Genomic DNA, 23,418 nt, shown 5'->3' with positions numbered 1-23,418 from the left:
GAAAAAAAAATGTAAGACTTAGCCTTGAAATTGAAATGAAACGACAAATATCTTAGTTCCGGGCGCAGAGCTAACAGAGGCAGTAAGAACAACATAAATAAATAAGAAAGTAACATATTATTGAGCTTTTGATAGAATATAGTGTATGCTTGTCAGAAAATTGGGATAATATATAATTACCCCTTTGGGGTTGTTCCACTTTGCCAGTTACACCCTCAAACTTTACGGGAATCCTATGACCCCCTTATCTTTGTTCGAAGTGGTATAAGTACCCCCTTTGGGCCTACGTGGCATCTAAATTATTTTTCACGAATATTTTGCGCGTGGAATGGAAAAACAACGCCCAACTCTATTTATTTATCATTCATTTTTTTTATTAATATTGTTTTACCCAACAAAATACCCAACAGAAGCTAACAGAAGCCAATGCACGCCTAGCACTAAGAAGCCATTGTTAACTGAAAAAGAAAATCCAACGCTAAAGACTAATAAATTAGTAATAACCCAATGAAAAAAGATACCAAGTGGGGATATATAAAACTGAGAAAGGTATGTCAGTTTTGAAAAAAAGATTTCTAGTTTTTCCGATGGCTATCTCGTCAGAGTTTTTCACCTTCGCCGTTTCTATTACAAAATTCTTCCCTTCCATTCTAAAAATCATCTTTAATGCCTTGTTTTTCTTCTTTTCTTTTCCTTTTTCTTCTTTCTTTTTCTTAATTTTCTTTTCGTAATTTTTCACCGGAAAAAAAATGGTCGATGAGTTCGGCGTATTTTAAATAATGAGAGAATGTTTAAAAAGGAAGAAGAAATGAGTAGGGAGGTGGAATGGAACTAAGAATACAAAAAGAAGAAATATTTAGTTGGGGGTGGGACGATAAAGGAGACTTGAAGAGGGGGGAGATAAAGAAAAGGAAATACAATAAATAATTAATAAAAAAGATATTATGTAGTATAAAAACACGTGTCAAAATATGATTGGTGTGTGTCATATATAATTTTAGCTGGTGTTAGCCATGAAAGGTGGTATTTATTATATTTCAAACAAAGCTAAGGGGGTCATAGGACCCCCACAAAGTACGTATGAGGGTGCAACCGGTAAAGTGGGACAACCCCAATGGGGTAATTATGTATTATCCCTAGAAAATTTATCCCCTTACAATGATAATAGAGCTCATTATTTATAGTTACACCTAGGGAACAAGGTCCTAGGATCGAGCCCCTCTTAAATGACAATTATGAGGCCATTGAAGAATATGTAACGGTGGGCAGTGAATGTCATATTCTATATAACAGATCATGCACTTAATGCTATAAAATATTCTTCACTGAATGCTATCGGATGACAGACATTTATTTTGACTTTATGAGTAGTATTCTCTCCGATGACAAGCGAGATCACTGCCTTCAGATCCGACTATCTTCTATCCCCGACTCCACGTGTCGCTTTCTCATACATATTTTACCTCATACAATAATATACGTTTAATTCATATAATATATGTATAACAAACCATATATAATCAATAAATAATTTATATATACCGATTAAAAGCTCTCATTCCGTACAACTTTTGGACAGGGACAGCCTCACTTTCTAGGTTAGTACTGCTAATCCAAGTCCAGTAGAAGAAATATATCCAAAGGAGGACCTAGTTACTAGCTAGACATATAAGCACGCGTGGTCCACGCGCTTCCGTGGGGAAACCGGGTTAAAGAAGCTTCCATTCATTTTTCTTGCAAAAGGCAGTTGGAGATGCTATTAACTCTCATAAATAGGGACAGCAATGGCAACCTCGTATTTGCGAGAAGTATTAAATACGTTTATCTTTTAAGTTTGAATTTGAATTTTGATCATTAAAATCATAACTATTAGTGTGTTTATGTTTTCTATTTCACAACCCACCGTTTGGACATAAGAATTGTAAAATTTCAAAATAGGGGAAAAACATTTTCAAGTGAAAATGATATTTGAAATTTAGAGTTGTGTTTGGACATGAATAAAATTTTGGGTTGTTTTTGAAGTTTTGTGAGTGAGTTGAGTGAAAATTTTGAAAAACAGCTTTTTGGAGTTTTTCAAATTTTTGAAAATTTTCAAAATGTATCTTCAAGTGAAAATTGGAAATTTTATGAACAAACGTTGATTTAAAAAAAAAGTAATTTTTTTTTTGGAAAAAAAGAATTATGTCCAAACGGGCTCTTAATTGGACCAGAAGGTCACGGATTCAAGCCGTAGAAATTTTCTCTTGCAGAAATGTAAGGTAAAGCTGTGTAGAATAGACCCTTGTGGTCCGACCCTTTCCTAAACCTCGCACGTAATGGGAGCTTAGTGCACCGAGCTGTCCTTTATAATAATAATAATAATAATAATAATAATTATTATTATTATTATTATTATTAATATTAATATTAATATTAATATTATTATTATTATTATTTCACAACCATTTAATTCGTTTGAATCAATCTGAATGATTAAGATTTATTATACAAAAACTTACTCCGTAAGGTAAGTTAGTCAAAACTTGTTTAGAATAGATTTGATTTTTCAATAGTAAACTAAAAGCGGTATCTACTCAATTTTTCTCAAGTGGAATTATTATTCGACTTGTTAATTAGCGGAGTTCAAAGGCATGCATGCGCAAAATTAGAAGATGGAACATATAAGATTTATATTTTAATTCATATAGAAGTTGAGTAATATTCTATGCTTTATGCAGAATCTAATATATCATGTAATAGGACGAGATGTTACACATGGAAAGACATAAAATGTATAATTTGATTTGGAGAAGATTCTTAACTTTTGTGTATATATATTAATAGAGGTAGCAAAAAAAATATTATAGTTTATTACTGTCAACAAATTATAGAACTTAAGAAAAAAAACAAATAAAATTGTTGCTCCTTTAAGGAACCAAATGCCAATAATCCCTACGAATCCTTGGACCTGGAAATGTGGCACGTGGTCAACACGTTGGAGATGGGTATTAACTGTCAAAACCGTGTGTTGGTACAAGTCAGTGTAGTATCAGTAATCAGTTACACATTAGTGGCTTTCATTTGTTTGAAAGGTCATTTTTCTAACTTATCCCTTCAACAACATATTTGCATTTGGAGTCGGTCTTCAGTAGATAAACCTCCTACAACTCAAAAGTCAAAAGGCAACTCATTCTAATTTAGCTTCCACGATTCTTCTCGAATAATTTGCTAGAAAACAAAAATATAACGCCTATAAGTTACACACTTTTTGTTTTTCGAATTCAAACTTCTTAGTTTTGACGGTCTAATTGAACATAAAATCTTTAAATTATTTGAAATAAAATTTTAATATTTGAAAAAAGGTTAAACATATTATAATTTAATAATAATTAATAATTTAAAATATTTAAAAGACATATAAAAAAATTACAATTAAAGAACAACTTGTTTGACTCTCGAAATCGGAACATTATCACATAAATTGGGACAGAAAAAGCATTTATTAAGATGCTTGTCCCTTTTCATCTATTACTATGCAGTCTTCGATAAATTTTCATTTGTATGGTAGTATTACTTATTTTTGTAATTGATAAACAATTTTAAAATGAAAATTTGCTAAACAAGTATTCTTTTTTTATTTATTTATTAATTTTAAAGAAAAAAAAGAATCACATAAATAAACGTACAAGGAGAAAAAGTAAGTAGCCTAATCAAAATGAATCACAGAAATTGAGGAATATTCTAGCAAGTGGATTCAGTAAGATATTATTTTCAGTCTTAGAAGTATTAGCCTTCGGAAATGCTTACGTAGCCTAATTAGCAAGAAGATTAGTTGTATTCAGTATCCATATATGCTTGCTGATCTTTGACTTGAAAGCTACCGGTAAATTGGTGGTTCCCCAAAGATTCACTAGTAAATTAAATTGGTGGTACAAAATGAATTAAATATACTTATTTTATTTGTTTCAAATGACAAAGATTGGTCAGTGGTGGTAGCAAAAATAGTGTCAGTACTCTAGATAAGATGAGTATATTCCAAAAAAGGAAGGAAGGAAGAAAGAGATCAGAAAGTAGAAAGACTAACAAGTTGCCGCATCCACACGAGTTATACACACTTTAGACTATCTAGAATTCCAGTTGTCTCATAAAACAGCTGCCAGCTGCTAATTAATTAGACAAATTTTAATACCCATTTCAAAATACCAGCCTGTCTCCTTATCACCCTTCAACTCCGTGTGTTATTTTGCGCCATCAAACCTTTTTGGCTTCAATGCTCTTCACTTATCATAATCTTACTTCCACCTCTATATATAGAGTAGCCACTTTTCACATTGACCAGAAAGCAAAAATCCTCAAACTGAAACTACATCCAAATACACTTTTCAATATATCACTGATCAAGAATAATGGATATCTTTCGTAGCTTTTACTCGGACCCACTTGCTGATTCTTCATCACTTTCTGATAGTAGCAGCTCCTGTAATAGAGCTAACCTTTCTGATGAAGAAGTTATGTTAGCTTCAAATAACCCCAAGAAGCGGGCAGGGAGGAAGAAGTTTCGAGAAACTCGACACCCAGTATACAGGGGAGTGAGAAAGAGGAATTCAGGCAAGTGGGTTTCTGAAGTCAGAGAACCAAACAAGAAATCAAGAATATGGCTTGGCACTTTCCCTTCTGCAGAAATGGCGGCTAGAGCGCATGACGTGGCGGCTATTGCATTAAGGGGCCGTTCTGCTTGCTTGAACTTCGCAGACTCTGCTTGGAAGTTGCCTATTCCTGCCTCAACCGACGCCAAGGATATTCAGAAAGCGGCGGCTGAGGCCGCGGAGGCATTCCGGTCATCGGAGGCCGAAAAAATGCCGGAATACACAGGAGAAGATTCAAAGGAAGTGAACACTACTCCTGAAAATATGTTTTATATGGATGAGGAGACGCTATTCTGCATGCCGGGATTACTAGCAAATATGGCTGAAGGATTAATGTTACCTCCACCTCAGTGTTCACAAATTGGAGATCATTTGGAAGCTGATGTTGACATGCCTTTGTGGAGTTATTCTATTTAAATATAGCTCTGGTTATCACTTAGTACTTCTTTCGGTGATATTCCCTATAAGTACAGTTACTTAAATCAAGATTTTGGTTAGTTTCGTACTCAATATTTGGATGGTACGGATGTATAAAGGCTTTGTGATTTAGTATGATATATATAGTAGTACTCCTATGTTCTAGTAGTAGCTCGGGCTAAATGCAAAATATTGGCCTAGGCAGAAAAAACATTAGCTTTGTGAATTTCAAGCCATCGTATTTGAATGAAATAAGTGCGCGCAAGTTAACTTAGCAGCTATATCATCTGTCTTAGAATGCTCAATATACTTTGACTTACTCGAGTCCATTGGATTGGCTTAACGTAACTTTTCAGTAGAAATAACTTTTAAGTTCCAAAAAAATAAGTTGGGATTGTCCAACTTATTGCTTTTGGCTTGTTTTAATCAGTTTTAAACTAATTTTAAATAATTTTTAATTTTGTCAATCAGTACTGAAAAAATCTAAAAAGAGCTTAAAACTGATTTAACCAGCTTAAAAGTCAATCTAAACGCATATTACAATTAGTTAACTTTGACTAATATTCTAGAATGTAATATTTTTTTTCCCATATCAACAAATTACAACTTCTAGTTATTTTTTGGCAGTTTTTAAATATTTGAATTTTAATTTATTAACCCAAAATTGGCGAATATTATGCAACGTGTTCAAGTTAATTTGTTGCTCACATTTTAGTTATAGAAAATCGAGTTGACGATTTTAATGTGCATGTTGACTAAGCGCCCAGATAACTCTTATGGAAATTAAGCCGTCTGAAGGACTAACATAACAATAAAATAACCTTTGTTTGAAGTTCATGTAGGCCTACACAAGTAACAACTACCACATAGTTGGATCTATGTTGGCCAAACTTCAAAGATTTGATTTGTTAATACCATCCACTAATATTATATAGCTCAATGGAACGGAGACACCACTTTAACAAATGAAAGCCACAAAACAGAGAGATTGATTTGGTATAGAAAAAATTAATATTAAATTTTATAATTGCGTCTAAATTCTTGAAATTTAGAAAAATAAATAGTAGTAAATCCTCAAGTTTCAAAAGTAACGAAAGGGATAGGAGTACAAGATTTAGCTATCAAATCTTCATCTCAAATTTGTATTGGAAAAAAAATATAACAGGATGAAGACTCTTTGACAAACACGTGGCAAGCACAGAAACCAGCACTTATTCTAGTGCTCTATATTGTTGTTTGCTATCGTTTTGCTTGGATATGAGAATAAGAATTACTCCCTTGCTCTCACTTTGTACTCATTCTTTTTAACAATTTTGTCATTACTATTACGTTATTTCTGTCAATTACCCACACAATTTTTATATTATCAGAGGATTAGTCTAGTTTAGTTTAACATGCTGAATGTGACTTAAATCTCATTAATTTAACGACTAGGCCTACTCTACTAGAAAATGGCTGAATTCCGACCGTTAAAACGTCGTAAATCGATCGAAAATCACGGATTTTCGACTACTTTCCGACCAAATGTGGTCGGTCGGAAAATAGTTGGTCAAAAACCAATTTTCGACTGAATCCATCGGTGATTTCCGACCAACGTAGTCGGAACGTTCAAAAGGTCAGACGACCAAATTATTTTTAAATTTCCGACCAAAGTGGTCGGAATTTTACCGACCGAATCAGTAGTAATAAAAATAAATATTTACCGACCGATTTGGTCGGAAATTAATAATTAAAAAATAAAATTTCTTATTAAAAAATAATTATTTTTTTATCATTTCCGACCGAATCGGTCGGACATCTAGGTGTTTTTTGAAAAGAACTGGGCAACTGTCCGACTGTTTCTGTCGGAAATCAGTCGGAATTTTTTGTAAAACTGAGCAGAATTTTGCTCAATTTTGAGCTACATAACCTCTCAAACAATTACAATACAATAACGTCAACAACCAATCAACAAATATCAACAAATATAAAATCTAAACCAACAAACCCAACTATTAACACAATCTAAACCAACAAATCCATTAAACCTAACAATTTTGGGCCAAAAAAATCCAAATAGTAGCCCACATTCAAGTTTTAAAACAAAACATAAACTTGTTTCTCACAATCAAGTTTACCAATCAATCAATACCATACACCTAAACTACTATAAATTAGATTTAGTTTGTTCATCCTCATCATAAGATAGATCATGCCCATATTTTCTCATGAATTTCTGCATCTTAACAAATATTTCGAATTGTGAGTCCAATTGTTGCTTCAAATCATGAATTTCTTTTCTCATATCTTTCATCTGTTCTTGATTTTGCGAAGAAGAAGAATCGGCTAAGAGTAGGTTTGGATGACCTGTAGATCGGCGTACTCCAAGTCCGTAGACTCTGCCTTTGTTTACTTTATCTGCGGCCTCTGTCCACAATGTAACTATATCATCAGGTGTTGATTGGGTTGAAGGAGGCTGAGTTTGTTTCCATTCTTCCACCCTTTTATGATAATCTTCTTGAAATGAAAACATAACTATTATGTAAACAAACTAATATTAATAAACCGTAAATAATTATGAAGTTAGTATTTTATATATGTGTCCGACGTAGACGTCTCTACCCAGTATTCTCTTATACTGTGTCCTTTTTTCCTTATGCGTCTCCTCGAAGACTTCTGCATGACACATATCTCGCCTTTTTCCTTTTTCTTCATAACAAAAAGTATGAGTTAGACATTACAATCGTAAAATTCTATATGTAAATCTAAGAAAAAAATTATAAGTAATTACCAATCTTAGTTTATGGGCCGCAAAACTAATCGAACCTTCTAGGTGCAACGAGACACCTTTACTGGAGGCGCGGTTTTCCTTTGTTGGTCCACTCTTCTTCTTCTTCCATTCATCGGTATTCCATTTCGTAAGAAGTTTCTTCCAAATATCTTCTCTTAACCACTCTGGTATTTTACCAGCACTCCGAGTAGCGAACAAAGTATCTTTAATCCGCTTAGCAGCCTTCTTCTCGAAAATAGCATTTATTTTATTTTGATGATGAGGATGCCATGTACACTTTGTCTGCAATATAAAAAAGTAACATTAGATGAAAACGATAATTATTAAATAAATTTAATTATTTTTACCCTAAATTGATTCTACATTTGCTCTCTGATGTTGTACGGTATCTGTCTTCAAGAATTCTACGGGTCATGATAAAATAGCTTCATAGAATCCACAACCAAATATGTAGACTAAAAGGATGGTAAAAACCTGCATTAAAATTAACATATATAATTAATAATCATCTTAAAGTTTTAAAAGTTTTAATTATCAATAAATATTTCTTAATTTTAACATATCTAAAAGTACATTCAAACTTTTAAAAATAGTATAAGAATTACTTACTCATCCTCATAGGGGACGATTATCAACCGATTATAACAATCATATTATATATCCCCTCCAAGATTCTGCCTGCGTCTACTAGAAAGTGTAGAAGTACCACTAGATATAACTAGGCGAGAGCCCAGAGTGAAAGATGATGGAGCAACAAAAGACGAACCATCATGCTTACTACCATGAAAGCTCGGGGATGCATCAGCTGGTGAGCCACCATGCTGACTACCATAAAAGCTCGGGAATGTAGTAGCTGGCAAGCCACTATACTGACTACCATGAAAGCTCGGGGGTGCAGCAGTTAGTAGGCCACTATGCTGACTACCATGAAAGCTCGGAGGTGCAACAACTGGTGAGCCACTATGTTGACTACCATGAAAGCTCGGGGGTGCAGCAGCTGGTGAGCCACCATACTAACTACCATGAAAGCCCAGTGAAGAAGATGGTATAGAAGGTATGGATATAATGTTAAAAACAGTGTTACTTTGACTTCCTTTGGCAAGCATAGAATAATACTGAACTGAATTATTAGATGGAGGGGTGATAGTGAACAAAGTAGATGGAAATGAAGTCGATTGAGGAGGATGGGGAAGAGGAGGACTCATATTTGGCATAGTTGAGATAGTTGGAAAAGATTATTTTTTCTTCTTAGATTTCTCCTTTTCGTTCCCCTTAGATACCATATATATATATATATATATATATATATATAATCATAATAAAATACAAAACAAAAAATACAACATGTTATAGTAAATATAAAATAATTATTCTACAAATTAAATGACTAAAAAAATAAATAAAACCTAACAAGTCATAAAAATATAAAATAATTTTGCAACATAATAGAATTAAAGGAATAACATAAAATTCCCAACATGTCATAAAAAACATACAACAATTCTTTAAATATATTAAATGATTTAAGGAAGAACAACATAAAAAAAAAAATAACAATTCAATCCTCATCGCTATCTTCATAGTAATCATCTAAGTCTTCTTGGGATATAGAACTATCCGATTTAATACTTAGCAATCTAACCGCAACAGACAACTTGGAATACACTGAGCCTTCATACAATGGACGACTAGCTTCCTCTAACTGTTCATAGAAACGCTTAGCCTCATCATCTGGTTCAGATTGATCCCAAAGAAATATCCCAAAAGCATCCCTCATCATTTTATTATATCGAAAATTTTTAACATTATGCTCCGCTATGGGGCTACCCTCACCACCAAAAAAATTCTGAAAGTTAACATCATCTAAACTAGCACGATTCTCCCCGTAAATAGTCCATATATAATAATTTTCTACAAACCCTTTCTTGTAGAGATGAACTTTAACTTCGTCTGTTTTCAATAACTTAACACACTTATATTTCACACAAGGGCATCTAATCCTTCCTCCAATAAGAAAATCATCAAGTGTTTGAGCCTTAGCAATAAATTCAGCAACCCCTTCAATAAATTCATCCCTTAACCCCACACGATTAGGATGATTCCTGTTATACATCCATCTACGATGCACAAAATTCATCTACATAAATAGAAATCTAGAAATGAGATATTTAAAACAATTTGATTTATTTAAACTGATTACAAAGTTATACTCTTTCAAAGGTTCCTTTTATATATATCATTGTCTAAAGAAGCTTCGGGTACATTTGAGATTTAAATTTGATGTATTTGAATTGGAAATTTATGACAATCTATTTAATTTACTAGATTCAAAATTTATTATTTATAATTATTAAAAGTGAACTTCTTAGCATATATAGATATAAGCTACAATTATTGAATTTGAATGAATAGAACTCATAAGTTCTATACTACATCCCCGACTAATTTTGGTTTAAGATAATAAAAGCTCAATAAATTAAATAGTTCATAGTAAATTCTGAATCAATAGTTTTAAAAGTGTGACAAAATCTAATGGTAAAATTCATAAAATTAAATCCTCAAATATAATAATGACAAAATTGAAACATAGTTAGACACTGCCTATGAGAAGTGTATAGGATTTTCATAATCGTCAAATCCTAGAAATTGTCTTTCAATCTTCTCACTTCCACCCCCAAACACTGAATCCATGTATAAATATATTTATTGGACTTGTCTTTCATATTCTCATAAAACATTCTATATCTCATATATAAATACACTTATTAGACAATATTTTTTAAATTAATATTTTAAAGAGAAATATACAATTAAATTTTACATAATGCCAATTCAACCATACCTAAATCAAATAAACCTACAAAAACTAAAAACCTAATTCAACTAGTTAGGATGTTCATATATGGAAAATCTAATAAGCCTACAACAACTAAAATTACTACAAATTTAACAATGAAAATAAGATATATGTCAACGAAGTACTTACCTCGCCGGAAAAAATGCTGGAGAAGAGAGATGGTGGAGCTGCCGTTGCGGCGCCACTGCTACAAAACAAAAAAAAAGAGTTAAAAAAGTAAGGGGAAAAGGGAGGAGGAGGAGGAGAGAGAGAGAGAGAGAGAGAGAGAGAGAGAGAGAGAGAGAGAGAGAGAGAGAGAGAGAGAGCGAAAATACATTACCTAGAAGGAGGATGGTGAAGAAGGACGAAAGGGAGAGAGGAGGAGGATGAGAGAAGAAGGAGGAAGAAAGAAAAATGAGAGTTTTGTTTTCTGGGAACGGGGGTTGGGTAGGGTTTAAAAAAAGATTTCCGACTGATTCGATCGGAAATATAATTAAATTTTTTTTTAAAAACTACCGACCGATTTGGTCGGAAATTTTTGACAATTTTTTTCAGTTGGAAATTTACGATTTTCTAGTAGTGCCTATTAATCAAATTTTAGGTTGATCAAAATCAGCATTGATTATTTTATTTCATTAAAAGAATTTGCATATTGATAATTCACATACAAATGATATATAATTAGTCACAATTTTCCTTAATTTTCCTTAATTAAAAGTATTTAAAAATGTATGAAAATTGTAACAAAAGAAAGAACTTCTCCTAAAAGGTTATGATCAAGGACAGATCTAGGATTTAAATTTAATGGGTTCAAACTTGCACTAAACTAGTTAAATGTTAATACTATGGGTTCATACTTAGCATTTGTTAAAATTTTAATAGATTTTAACGTAAATATCTATAATTCGTACCGAAAGTTATAGGTTCAATTGAACCCATAGATCTTAGGCTATATCCGTTTTTATGATGCCATATAAAATGAATCAATGAGAGTAAAATGTAATTTATTAATGTTAACCAATTTAAAACTTTCAAAAATGAACAAACATGTCATATAGTAATTAAATAACAAATACAATGACTATTGTACATAGAAATAGAACAAAAAATTAAAGAGCTTTGAAGAAAATTGACGCAAGTCGGACTATACCATTAAGTAAATAGTGATAAACGGACGGAAGTTGTGAATGCAAAAACCAATCATTAAAGGACTTTAAGAAATCAATAATCGGCAAAATTCATTGGAGAGGGGCATGTGTCTCGCTTCCTAAGTTAGTACAACAGATTCCTAGTCCAATAGAAGAAAATCCCAAGCTGGAAATGTTGCACGTGGTCCACGCGTTTCAGTGGGCGCAAAGTTTGATTTATTCGTGTGTTGGTACTAGTGAGTGTAGTACTTATCAGTTAGACAAAATATCATATTTGAAAGGTCAGTTTTTTAACAGGATTACATTTGAACTTTGAAGTCTCCCTAAGACAAGGGGTGGCGGTTGGGGCGGCTAAGATGTTCCAAAAATCTGAATGTCTATAGGCTTTTATAGCTTCTCAACCGCGTCCTTTCTTTTGACCTTCAAATTCTCCCAACATCTTAATCTTTTCTTTTATTATTACATATATTGTTTTCCTATAAAGTTAGCTTAGATTAATACTAAATATTTTTTATATCAATATGATCGTGTTCAAGTACAAGTTTATACTCGATTTATATTTTTATTAATTCGTTTATAAAAGAATGATATATTTTTATATTTAGAAATAATTTAACTTTAAATTTTTTATTTTATTCATTCATCATTAAGGAGAAACTCTTACATCACACAAATTAAAAAGGCCACAAAAGCTTATCATTATACATTTTAGATCGCAAGTTTTAAAAAAAAAATTCTTAAAGCTTAGAATCAAATCAAACTATATAACTGATGCGAAGGGAGTGTTTGCTAAGATGTACATAGGTACCTTTTTTCTTCTATTACTACTACTCTCTTCGTTCACTTTTAGTTAGCATATAGACTAAAAATAGATTTTTATTTTTAATTGTCACTTTACGCATAACAAAAGAAGACAAAAAAAAAAATTTATGTTATACCCACATTATTTATTACTCATTTCAAATCATTTTCTCAAATCTAATAAAATATGCATCAATTCATATGGGTATCATAATAAATTATCACTACTAGAAATTCGGCAAAAACCGACCACGGTCGACCGACCAATTTTGGTAGGTCAAAAAACCGGCCAAAAAATCGAACAAAGTTGGTCGGTTTTTTAAAATATTTTATTTTTTAATTTTTTTTACGAAATCGACCAACTTTAATCGGTTTTCTTTGGCGCAACAATGCGGGAAACTATTTTTGAGTCCCGCAAAATTTATTTTTCTAAAACCGATCAACTTTGGTCGCTTTTTCATTTAAAATGAATTAAAATTAATATTAAAAAATCCGATCGAAATCGGCCGGTTAATTCGGTCAGTCATTTTAAAAATCCGACCGAATTTGGTTGATAATTTTATTTTTTAATAAAACCGACCAACTTTGGTCGGTTATTTTCGTGTGAAAATACAATTAAAGTGTCACGACCCAAATTCACCTATAGGTCGTGATGGCGCCCAACATCCTAGCTAGGCAAGCCAACTAATGATTTAAACATATATTCATTTCTCTAAAAATTATCCGAGTAATAAAACTCGGAGTACTTGCTAAAATTAAGACAATGTGAGAAATAAGATAAATTAAAACCCAAGTAAAATAGTTAAATCCAAAAATTCTACTAGTGTGTGCCAAGACCTGGTGTCACGAGTATATGAGCATCTAGTAGATTATACAAAATTCTAATACTGTCTGAAATTAAATAGACATAATACAAATACATGAAGAGACACTAGTTGCTGCAGAACGACTCAGAAAGGCAACTCACCACTAAGCCTTTGGATAACGTGGATGCACTCCGATGGGTCCTCCGATAGTACCTGTCTCGGGTCCTGCACAAAAATTTCAGCAACCGTAGTATGGTACGTAAACAACGTGTACCCAGTAAGTATCAAGCCTAATCTCGAAGAAGTAGTGACGAGAGGTCTACTTTGACACTCACTATGGGTCAATAACATTTCAATAGAATTATTTAATTAAACATGATTTTTAGATGAACAACAATAATTTTCTAGACAAGCAAAAATAAATAAATTCCTTAAATTTCAATAATTTCAAATTTATCAAATTAGCTTCACAAGCTGCAATTAAAATATCAAGGCATTGTGCAATTGTTATTATTAGGCATGATTTCTGCTGAGGTTGTAGGACCCGATCCAGAGTGTTGTATACACTCCTGAGGGACGTACGACGCGATCCATAGATGCATCTATACTGTCGAGGCGTTCGACCCGCTGCACAAGAAAGGAGGACATTTTTTTATGAACCTCCAGAATGAGAAGTTATTATAATATTAACACGTAGGATGTTCGATCTCTATTAACAATTAAATAATTTACATAAACTTCGAGTATATGAAGTTTCGATTGTTTACTATTTTCTCAAACAATTTACAATATAATTCAAGTAATTTAATTAAATAAAAGGAGAAATTATCACAAGTAATTCATGATTTGAGTCCTAAACTACCCGGACATTAACATAATTAGTAGCTACGCACGGACTCTCGTCACCTTGTGCGTACGTAGCCCCCACAATTAGCAACAATTATTCACTTAGCAACAATTATTAATATGAATCATCTATGGGGTAAATTCCCTTTTACAAGGTTAGGAAAGAGAATTACCTTGTCTCAAAGCCCACTTCCCGATCATAATGTCGCATAAAATCTCAATTCGGTACCGAAAAATCCGAAACTATCCAAAAGTTATAAAAAAATAATTAATACATGCTCAATAATTCGAAATTAGACTATTAAATAAATTACCCTATCCAAAAATGATAAATTCCTAAAATTTATCCCGGGCCCACGTGCCTGGATTCTGGAAATTTTCGGAGGAATACATTACCCATATTCTCAAGAACTCAAATATACAATTTTCATCCAATTCCATAACCATTTTCGTGGTTAAAATCTCATTTTTATACAAATTTGGATTTTTCCTCTAACCCTTGATTTCCACATATTTACAGGTTATAATCTACCCATAATATATGTATTTAACTCAAGGTGTGTAGGATTAACTTACCTTCAAGTTGTTAGTTAAAATCCCCTCTCAAAAGCTCAAAAATGGAGGAAATACGGGATAAAAATGACTAAGCCTAGTCCCTTTTTAAGGTTCTGCCTAGACAGTATTTCCGCATCAGCGATGCCTTGGCCGCATTTGCGGCTTCACTTCTGCGGAAGAACCTAAGGTTGGAAAGACTCTCTTCTGCGGTCCCACTTCTGCGCCAAGTCTGCCGCTCCTGCAGCTCAAGCCGCTTCTGCGACTCATCTCTCGCACCTGCGGCTGGCCAAGCGCATGTGCGATTCTGACAACAGCTGGGAGCTTCAGCTTTGGCTCCCAATTTCTAACTTGGTCCGAGCCTCGTACGATTAACCCCCGAGGCCCCGCCCGAACATACCAACAAGTTTGAAATCATAAAATGGACTGGCTCGAACCCTCGGAACGTGTAAAACAACATCAAAACTAGGAATCATACCTCAAACCAAATTGATTCAACTTCAAATTTTCAAAATTTTCAAACTTACTCCGATCTCGCCGAAACATACTTAAACTACTCGGAATGATACCAAATTTTGCGTGCAAGTCTTAAGTCACCATACAGAGCTAGTCTCAGGCTTGGAATTCCAAACGGACCTCAATTACTCCAAAACCTAATTTAAAGAATATTTAAACTTTCAAATAGTTTATTTTTTTCCTATTAAGCGGTGAAACGCTCCCGGGTTGTCCAAAGCTCAATTCGAACATACGCCCAAATCCAAAATCATCATACGAACCTATTGGAACCGTCAAATCCCTATTCCAGGGTCGTTTTCTCAAAATGTTAACCAAAGTCAAACCTAGCATTTTAAGGCCAACTTAAAGAATCAAGTGTTCCGATTTCAACCTGAACACTTCTAAATTTCGAACCAACCATCACCGCAAGTCATAAATTAGTAAAAGCACATACATGGAGTTTTATTTCGGGGAACGGGATTTTAAAAGTCAAAATGACCGGTTGGGTCATTACATTCTCCACCTCTTAAATAAATATTCGTCCTCGAACGGGTTTAGAATTTTACCTGGAGTGGTGAATAAGTGTGGATATCTACTCCGCATGTCCTCCTCGGCCTCCCAAGTAGCTTCCTCGACAGGTTGGCCCCTCCCCTGGACTTTTGTTGCAGTAATCTTCTTGGACCTCAACTGGCGAACCTGTTTATCAACAATGGCAACTGGCTCCTCTTCATAATCCAAGCTCTTATCTAGCTGAACCGTGCTGAAGTCTAACACATGAGATAGGTCGGCATGATACTTTCAGAGCACAGATACATGGAAAACCGGATGAACACCTGATAGACTGGGAGGCAAAGTAAGCTCGTAAGTAACCTCCCCAACTCATCTCAACACCTCAAATGGGCCTATAAACCTTGGGCTCAACTTGCCCTTCTTCCCAAATCTCATGAGTCCTTTCATCGGCGAAACCTTCAAGAGAACTTTTTCACCCACCATAAATGATAAATCACGCATTTTCTGATCCGCTTAACTCTTATGTCTGGACTGTGCTGTACGAAGTAGCTCCTGAATTAACTTTACCTTTTTCAAGGCGTCCTTCACCAAATCAGTACCATATAACTTAGCCTCACCGATCTCAAACCATCCGATGGGCGAACGACATCGCCTACCATATAAAGCCTCAAATGGAGCCATCTCGATGCTGGATTGGTAACTGTTGTTATAAGCAAACTCGGCTAAAGGCAAGAAACGATCCCACTGACCTCCAAAGTCAATTACACATGCCCTAAGCATATCCTCCAAAATCTAAATTGTCTGCTCCGACTGTCCGTCGGCCTGCGGATGAAAGGCTGTGCTGGGTTCTACACGGGTCCCCAATTCACTCTGTACTGATCTCCAGAAATGAGAAGTAAACTGAGGGCCTCTATTTGATATGATGGAAATTGGCACACCGTGCTACTGAACTATCTCCTGAATAACAATCTGGGCCAACCTCTATGAAGTATACGTAGTCACAAGCGGAATAAAGTGTGCCAACTTAGTTAACCTATCGACAAATACCCAAACTGCATCAAACTTCCGCAAGGTTCGCGGAAACCCAACTACAAAGTCCATAGTAATGCGTTCCCATTTCCACTCCGGTATAGTCATTTGCTGAAGTAGGCCACCTGGCCTCTGGTGATCATATTTAACTTGCTGGCAATTTAAACACCTAGCTACATACTCAACTATGTCCTTTTACATCCTCTGCCACCAATAATGCTGCCTCAAGTCACGATACATCTTCGTAGCACCTGGATGAATAGAATACCGAGAACTGTGTGCCTCCTCTAGAATCCTTTTCCTCAGTCCATGCACATTAGGAACACATAAATGATCCTGGAGTCGCAGAACACCATCCACGCCAATAGTAACTTTCTTGGCACCACCCCGTAGTACCATTTCTCGAAGAAGCATTAAGTGTGGATCATCAAACTGGCGAGCCTTGTAGGTAATATGGCTGGTAAGGGTAAGGAACAATGGAAAGAGGTCAGGGATAATCGCGTTAAGAAGGTTATTAATCAGAATGTGGTACAAGCAGCTACTGGAAAAGAATTATTTCCAATCAATCAAGGTGAAAGGCAAAGTGCAAGTAGGAAACAAATTTGCACTGTTGTAAGTTGAGGAAGTTGCGAATGATGTTGTTAATGTGGTGCAAAAATAGACTCAAGCCAATAGTGGTGTGGCTCAAAAGAATGTGCAGGATAAACAATTAGCAATCATTGATGAAGTGTAGGAAGTTAGTCAGATGGATAATGCTTCTCTTATTAATGGAGGAAATCAAGTAAATGAGGGTGTAACCTCTAGTCCAAACAGGAGAAGGAATGAAGAAGTTAGAACTATTGAATCAACAATTGAATGGGGACAGAGAACATTTGCAGGTAATGTTGTAGGTACTAAAACTTCATCTCAAGATATCCCATCCCAAGATACTAAAGTAGAAGGAGAATTGGCAAAAATTTCAGAAAAAGTGAATGTTGTTGCTGCTTTGACAAAGAATGATGATTTTGAGAGCAATGAGAGAATTCAGTGGTTTGGAGGAAGGCTTTGGGCTAATCAAATTGAAGAATATCCATATGAAGGGGTAATTCCAGATGGAATGCAAGCTGAGAGGGATTCTGATATTGAAATAGAAGAAGAACAAAGTGTAAATGGAGATGCAATTATTACCAAGAACAACGAGGAGGAGAACTTAAGCAATGATGATGGCGCACAAAATATTAATGAAAATACCAAGGAGATCCAAGTAGATGCAGGGGATCCTAATATACCTACTGTTAATCCTAAAGATACTGATGTGAATATGGGTGATCCAGGTGGAACTGGGAAGATTATTTCAGTTCATGAGGATGCTAGGGAGAGTGCAGCTTCAGGGAACAAACAGTTGGCTAATGTGCAAACAGAAGCTAGGATTAGGAGTACTGTTCCATTGGAAAATACTCTGGTAAAGCAACAAAAGAAACCCGGGGATCAAGCTTTGATTCCTAAAAAAAAAGAAGTCCAATAACCAGGCAGAAGTAGTTGTTGTTGATCATGGTGCAGAGGAGCATATAGAAAGAACATGCAATGATTTTGATGAAGAATCAATAGTCCAGTTTTTTTGTAATGTTTCCAGAAAAGGAGAGCTTTATCCAAGACACATGGAGAAGGCTAAATCAGCAACTAAAGGAAGGAAGATGATACCAAAGGACACCCCCAGTCTTCTATCAACTAGGCTTCAAACTAGAAGAACACCGACTAAATCTAACAATCAATAATGGATGCAATTATTTGGAATGTAAGATCAGTGAAGACGATGCAAGCATTTGAGAGGCTCATCACAATGCATAGGAGGCACCACTTTGAATTTATAGGAAATCTAGAACCAATGCAACAAGCTAGAAAAATGGAAAGATACAGAAAGAGGATTGGTTTGGCTACAACAGTGGTGAATGTTTTCAACAAAATCCGGGCGTTCATCGATGAAGTATATGATGTTACAATTGTATATAACATGGTACAACAGTTAACATTGAGGTTATTTCACATAGAAACACATGTGGAACTCATGCTCACATTAGTATATGCAAAATGTGATGCGATTGAAAGAATAGAACTGTGGGACTCTTTGTATGCTATGACTCAAGATATGATAGTTCTATGGCTTGTGGGGGGAGATTTTAATGTCATATGGGATGAAGAAGAAAAGTTTGGAGGCCTACCATTTTCATTAAATGAAGTCGATGATTTTAGGCATTACATCAATACGTGTAACTTAACAGATCTTGGCTTTAAAGGCAGCATCTTTACATGGTGGAATGGCAGGCCAGAAGAGGATTGTATTTCAAGAGGATCGATCGATGTCTTGCTAATATGGAATTGCAACAGATGTTCCCAAGATTAGAAGTCACTCACTTATCTAAGATAGGTTCAGATCACTGTCATATGCTTTTGAAGTGTGATATCGAAGCTAATCCAATTAAGAAACCTTTTATGTTTCTCAACTTCTGGGTAAAAAATAAGACTTTTAAGTTTGTGGTGAAAGCTAATTAGCATGCATACTTCATGGCAGATCCATTCATTTTATTCAACCAAAGAAACTGAAGAAGGCACTGTCTATTTGGAGTAAAGCAACATATGGGGATATATTTCAAAGGATTGCAAGCTTGGAGGAAGTTGTTCTGGTTCATGAAAGGCAATTTGAAGCAAGGCCATCTCAACAGAATAGGGGAAGGTTGCAGTTGGTGCAGGCGCAGCTCATTAGATATCTTGAAATTGAGGAAGACTTTTGGAAGCAAAAATCTGGGATGACATGGTTCAAAGAGGGAGACAGGAACATTAAGTTCTTTCATGCTCAAGTGAATGGTCGAAGAAAAAGATTGCAGCTTAAGAGGATACAAAACAACATGGGCAACTGGATAGATGAGGAAGATCAAATAGCAGAAGAAGCTGTCAACTTTTTTAAGGATCAATTCTGTGAAACTGAGGTTCGTACTGAATTTGGCATTATTGACCATGTGCCTTGGTTGATAGATGGAGAGCAGATGCAAAGTTAATCAGTATGCCTACAAGAGAAGAAATTAAACATGTTATTTTAGGCCTTAATGGGGAATCTGCAAGCGGTCCAGATGGTTTTACAGGTACATTTTACCATTTATGTTGGGACATCATTGGAGAGGATATCTTTCGTATGGTTACTGTATTCTTCTGTGGCAGGCAACTTCCAAAATGTGTTACACATACCAATCTGGTACTCTTTTCAAAAGAAAAAGGAGATAGTAAGCTTTTTTGATATGAGGCCTATAAGTTTAAGTAACTTCATCAACAAAATATTCTCAAGAGTGATTCACGACAGGTCGGTGGAGTTACTTCCTAACTTGATCTCTGGAGAACAAGCAGGGTTTTTGAAAGGGAGAAGTATTGTCGAAAATGTGTTATTAACTCAAGAAATAATCACAGATATCAGGTTAAGAACAAAAGTCGGACCAAATGTAGTGATTAAGCTTGATATGATGAAAGCATATGATAGACTATCATGGTTATTCTTGACTAAGATGTTGAGGAAACTGGGATTTTGTGAAAGATTCATTGGATTGATTTATGATATTGTAGGTAATAACTAGTATTCTGTGATCGTAAATGGACAACCTCATGGATTCTTCAAATCTACAAGGGGGTAAAACAAGGAGATCCTCTCTCACCCATACTGTTTATTTTAGCTGCAGAGGCACCGTCGAGGGGTTTGAATGCCTTGCATTTGAATCTATAATTTTGTGGATTTGGTCTGCCAAAGTGGAATCCAAAAATTAATCATTTAGCATACGCAGACGACACGATCATTTTCTCTTTTTCTGATGCTACATCCCTACAGTTGGTGATGGAGGTCCTGTATGCATATGAAGTTGCATCTGGGCAGAAGGTAAACAAAGGCAAATCAGCTGTGTATATGCACCATTATACTAATGCGGAAGTGGTTATGAAGGTCGAGAGGATCACTGGCATTATGAGGCAAGATTTCCCTTTTACATACCTTGGATGTCCAATATTTTATTCAAGAAGAAAAATGAATTATTATCAAGGACTAATCACTAAGGTTCTTGATAAGTTACAGTCATGGAAAGGCAAACTACTCTCGATAGGTGGCAGGGTAGTTTTGATCACGCATGTATTTCAGAGTGTGCCAATACACCTATTGTCTGTTGTGAGCCCTCCAGGTTATGTAATAAACAAACTTCATAATTTATTTGCTCAATTCTTTTGGAGTAGCTCTATTGGAGGCAAAAATAGGCATTGGTCATCATGGAACACTCTTTGTATGCCATGTGAGGAAGAATAGGCTTTAGATCGTTGCATGATGTAACTAAAGCACTTTTCTACAAGTTGTGGTGGAATTTTCGAACAAAACCAAACCTTAGAGTTCATTTATGAGCCGAAAGTATTGCAAAAAACTTAATGCAATAATTGTTCCATGGAGGAAAGGGTCACATGTTTGGAGGAAGATGTTAGAATGTAGAGACATCATAGAGCACCATATTAAGTGGCATCCAAAAATGGGATCCTCCCTCTTTTGATTTGATAATTGGACATGATTAGGTGCTTTGTACTTTCTTGTTCCACTTGAGTTTGGGATAGATGAATCCATTCATAATGTCAATGATGTTCTGGAAGATGGTGATTGGAATATAAATAGACTGATGGAGTTTTTACCTGAAGAGTATGCACTTCATATTGTGGAGCAAATTAGACCTCCAGTTAAGGAGGATGTCATTGATGTACCTTATTGGATGCTAGAAGCTCGTGGTCAGTTTTCTAACAAATCAGCTTGGGAGTATGTTCGAAGGAGGGATGAACCTAGAATAGCTTACAAATTGATTTGGGTAAAAGGATTGCCATTTAAAATAGCATTCTTTATGTGGAAGGTGTGGAAAGCTAAACTACCTCTTGATGATTTTTTACGAAGGATGGGATATTGCATGCCATCAAAGTGCTAGTGCTGTGCAGAACATAAAGAAGAATCACTGGTACATCTGTTCTTCACATCTACTGCTGCTACTACAATGTGGAAATATTTTCTATCGAGGGCTGGTATAATTTTGAGTGGCCTGTCCATGGATCAAGCCATTACCAAGTGTTGTACTGCGCAAGTAATCCCTCGCCTTAAACTAATCATGCAAGCTTTGCCTTCTTGCATTGTATGGGAACTGTGGAAGAGAAGGAATAGTTTAAAATATGGAGATTCAGTATCAGTAAGAAGGGTGATATATCAGGTTTCCTCTGCTTTGCAATGCCTTGTTCAAATTAGAAAACCTGGTTTAAAGGTTCCTCACAAGTGGCAGGACCTCTTAGCTATGATGGAAAACTACACTCCAAGGCTGAAGTATCAAAAAGTGATATGGGAACAGCCAATGGAGGGCTGGCTTAAGGTAAATACTGATGGTGCATCGAAAGGAAATTCTGGGAAAAGTGCAATTGGATTCTGTGTGAGAGATGAAGAATGGGAGATCATATATGCGGTGGGTAGGGAGATAGCTGAAGGCACAAACACAGAAGCAGAAGCAATAGCAATTGTGGGGTCACTGAAGTACTGCAGGTGGCAGAACTACACTCATATATGGCTGGAGACAGATTCATTATTATTGAAGAATATAATTGAAGGTGTATGGAAGCCACCATGGTGCATAACTGATCAAGTTGAGGAAATTTTGCAGCTGATGGAGGGGTTTATATTCAAGGTCACTCACATATATAGATAGGGTAACAAATTGGCAGATCATCATGCTAATTATGCTCTTGATGTTGGGACAATCTAATGCCATGACTTTTGGTAGCTAGATTCACAAAGCAGAAGATTGGTGAATGAGGATAAGATGCAATGTCCATACATACATGTAAAGGTTTCAAGGAACTAGGAATGGTATGGGAGGATCAGCTAAAGGAGAAGGAGTTATCACAAGAATACACATCTGATCATTATGCTCAAATCCATGTGGAGGTGAGTATGATGAGACCTATTTTTGCTAACATAGTGTTCTTTTTTGCAGGTGAAGTGCCTACATCTATGTTTTATTGTTTAATGGACTTCCAATTGGTGGTATTAGTGCAATGCACTCAGTCCAATAGGAGGAAGTTAAAAATAGACAAAAGCACAAAATTAAGGAGGAGTAATTTGCAGCCCAGAAATTCTTTTTTGGGCAGGGAACGTTACCGTATCCATGCCTCATCATGTTTTGAACCTCCATGGGTGGTATTAGCACTATGTGCTCATTCCCAGGAAGAAATATCACTAGTAAGCACAAGCACGAAACCAAGATGGCATTTGAGCATACTATGGATATGGCATTTGAGCATACTATGGATTAGCATAATCTGGGCTATTATAAGCCATATGCTGGGACCTCATTCTCCTAGTATTGCTTACATTCTTATGCATTTTCATGACAAGCAAAGGATACCACATAACAATGCAAGATTGTCACGCATAGGATGGAGAGCAGCAACAACATGCTTAGTGATCTTCCCAGCTAGCTTTGGAACTCGCCTAGCCAGACCTGTAGCGAGACAAAAACCAGATGACGCAAGGGTGTCGCTATATACCTGGCGACGTGAG

The 23,418-nt window shown here is 35.3% G+C and overlaps 3 protein-coding genes across 3 annotated transcripts; 2 read left to right on the top strand and 1 right to left on the bottom strand.

The window, feature by feature from the left end:
* The first annotated feature begins 4,294 nt into the window (after positions 1 to 4,294).
* Positions 4,295 to 5,323, top strand: LOC104107184 (dehydration-responsive element-binding protein 1B-like). The gene has a single exon (XM_009615919.4). The coding sequence runs from the start codon at positions 4,386 to 4,388 to the stop codon at positions 5,040 to 5,042; it is 657 nt and encodes a 218-aa protein (XP_009614214.1). The 5' UTR covers positions 4,295 to 4,385; the 3' UTR covers positions 5,043 to 5,323.
* Positions 5,324 to 7,188: 1,865 nt separating this feature from the next.
* On the bottom strand, positions 7,189 to 9,017 carry LOC138908080 (uncharacterized). Its single transcript, XM_070198719.1, has 4 exons — positions 8,889 to 9,017; positions 7,813 to 8,094; positions 7,661 to 7,730; positions 7,189 to 7,556 (listed from the first exon to the last, which is right to left on the bottom strand). The coding sequence occupies exons 1-4, from the start codon at positions 9,015 to 9,017 to the stop codon at positions 7,189 to 7,191; spliced, it is 849 nt and encodes a 282-aa protein (XP_070054820.1).
* Positions 9,018 to 18,588: 9,571 nt separating this feature from the next.
* Positions 18,589 to 19,867, top strand: LOC138908079 (uncharacterized). Its single transcript, XM_070198717.1, has 2 exons — positions 18,589 to 19,150; positions 19,365 to 19,867. The coding sequence occupies exons 1-2, from the start codon at positions 18,589 to 18,591 to the stop codon at positions 19,865 to 19,867; spliced, it is 1,065 nt and encodes a 354-aa protein (XP_070054818.1).
* The last annotated feature ends 3,551 nt before the right edge of the window (positions 19,868 to 23,418 follow it).

The sequence above is a fragment of the Nicotiana tomentosiformis genome, chromosome 3 (assembly GCF_000390325.3).
Source record: "Nicotiana tomentosiformis chromosome 3, ASM39032v3, whole genome shotgun sequence".
In the NCBI taxonomy this organism is placed as follows: Eukaryota; Viridiplantae; Streptophyta; class Magnoliopsida; order Solanales; family Solanaceae; genus Nicotiana; species Nicotiana tomentosiformis.
This window is presented reverse-complemented; position numbering and strand designations above follow the sequence as displayed.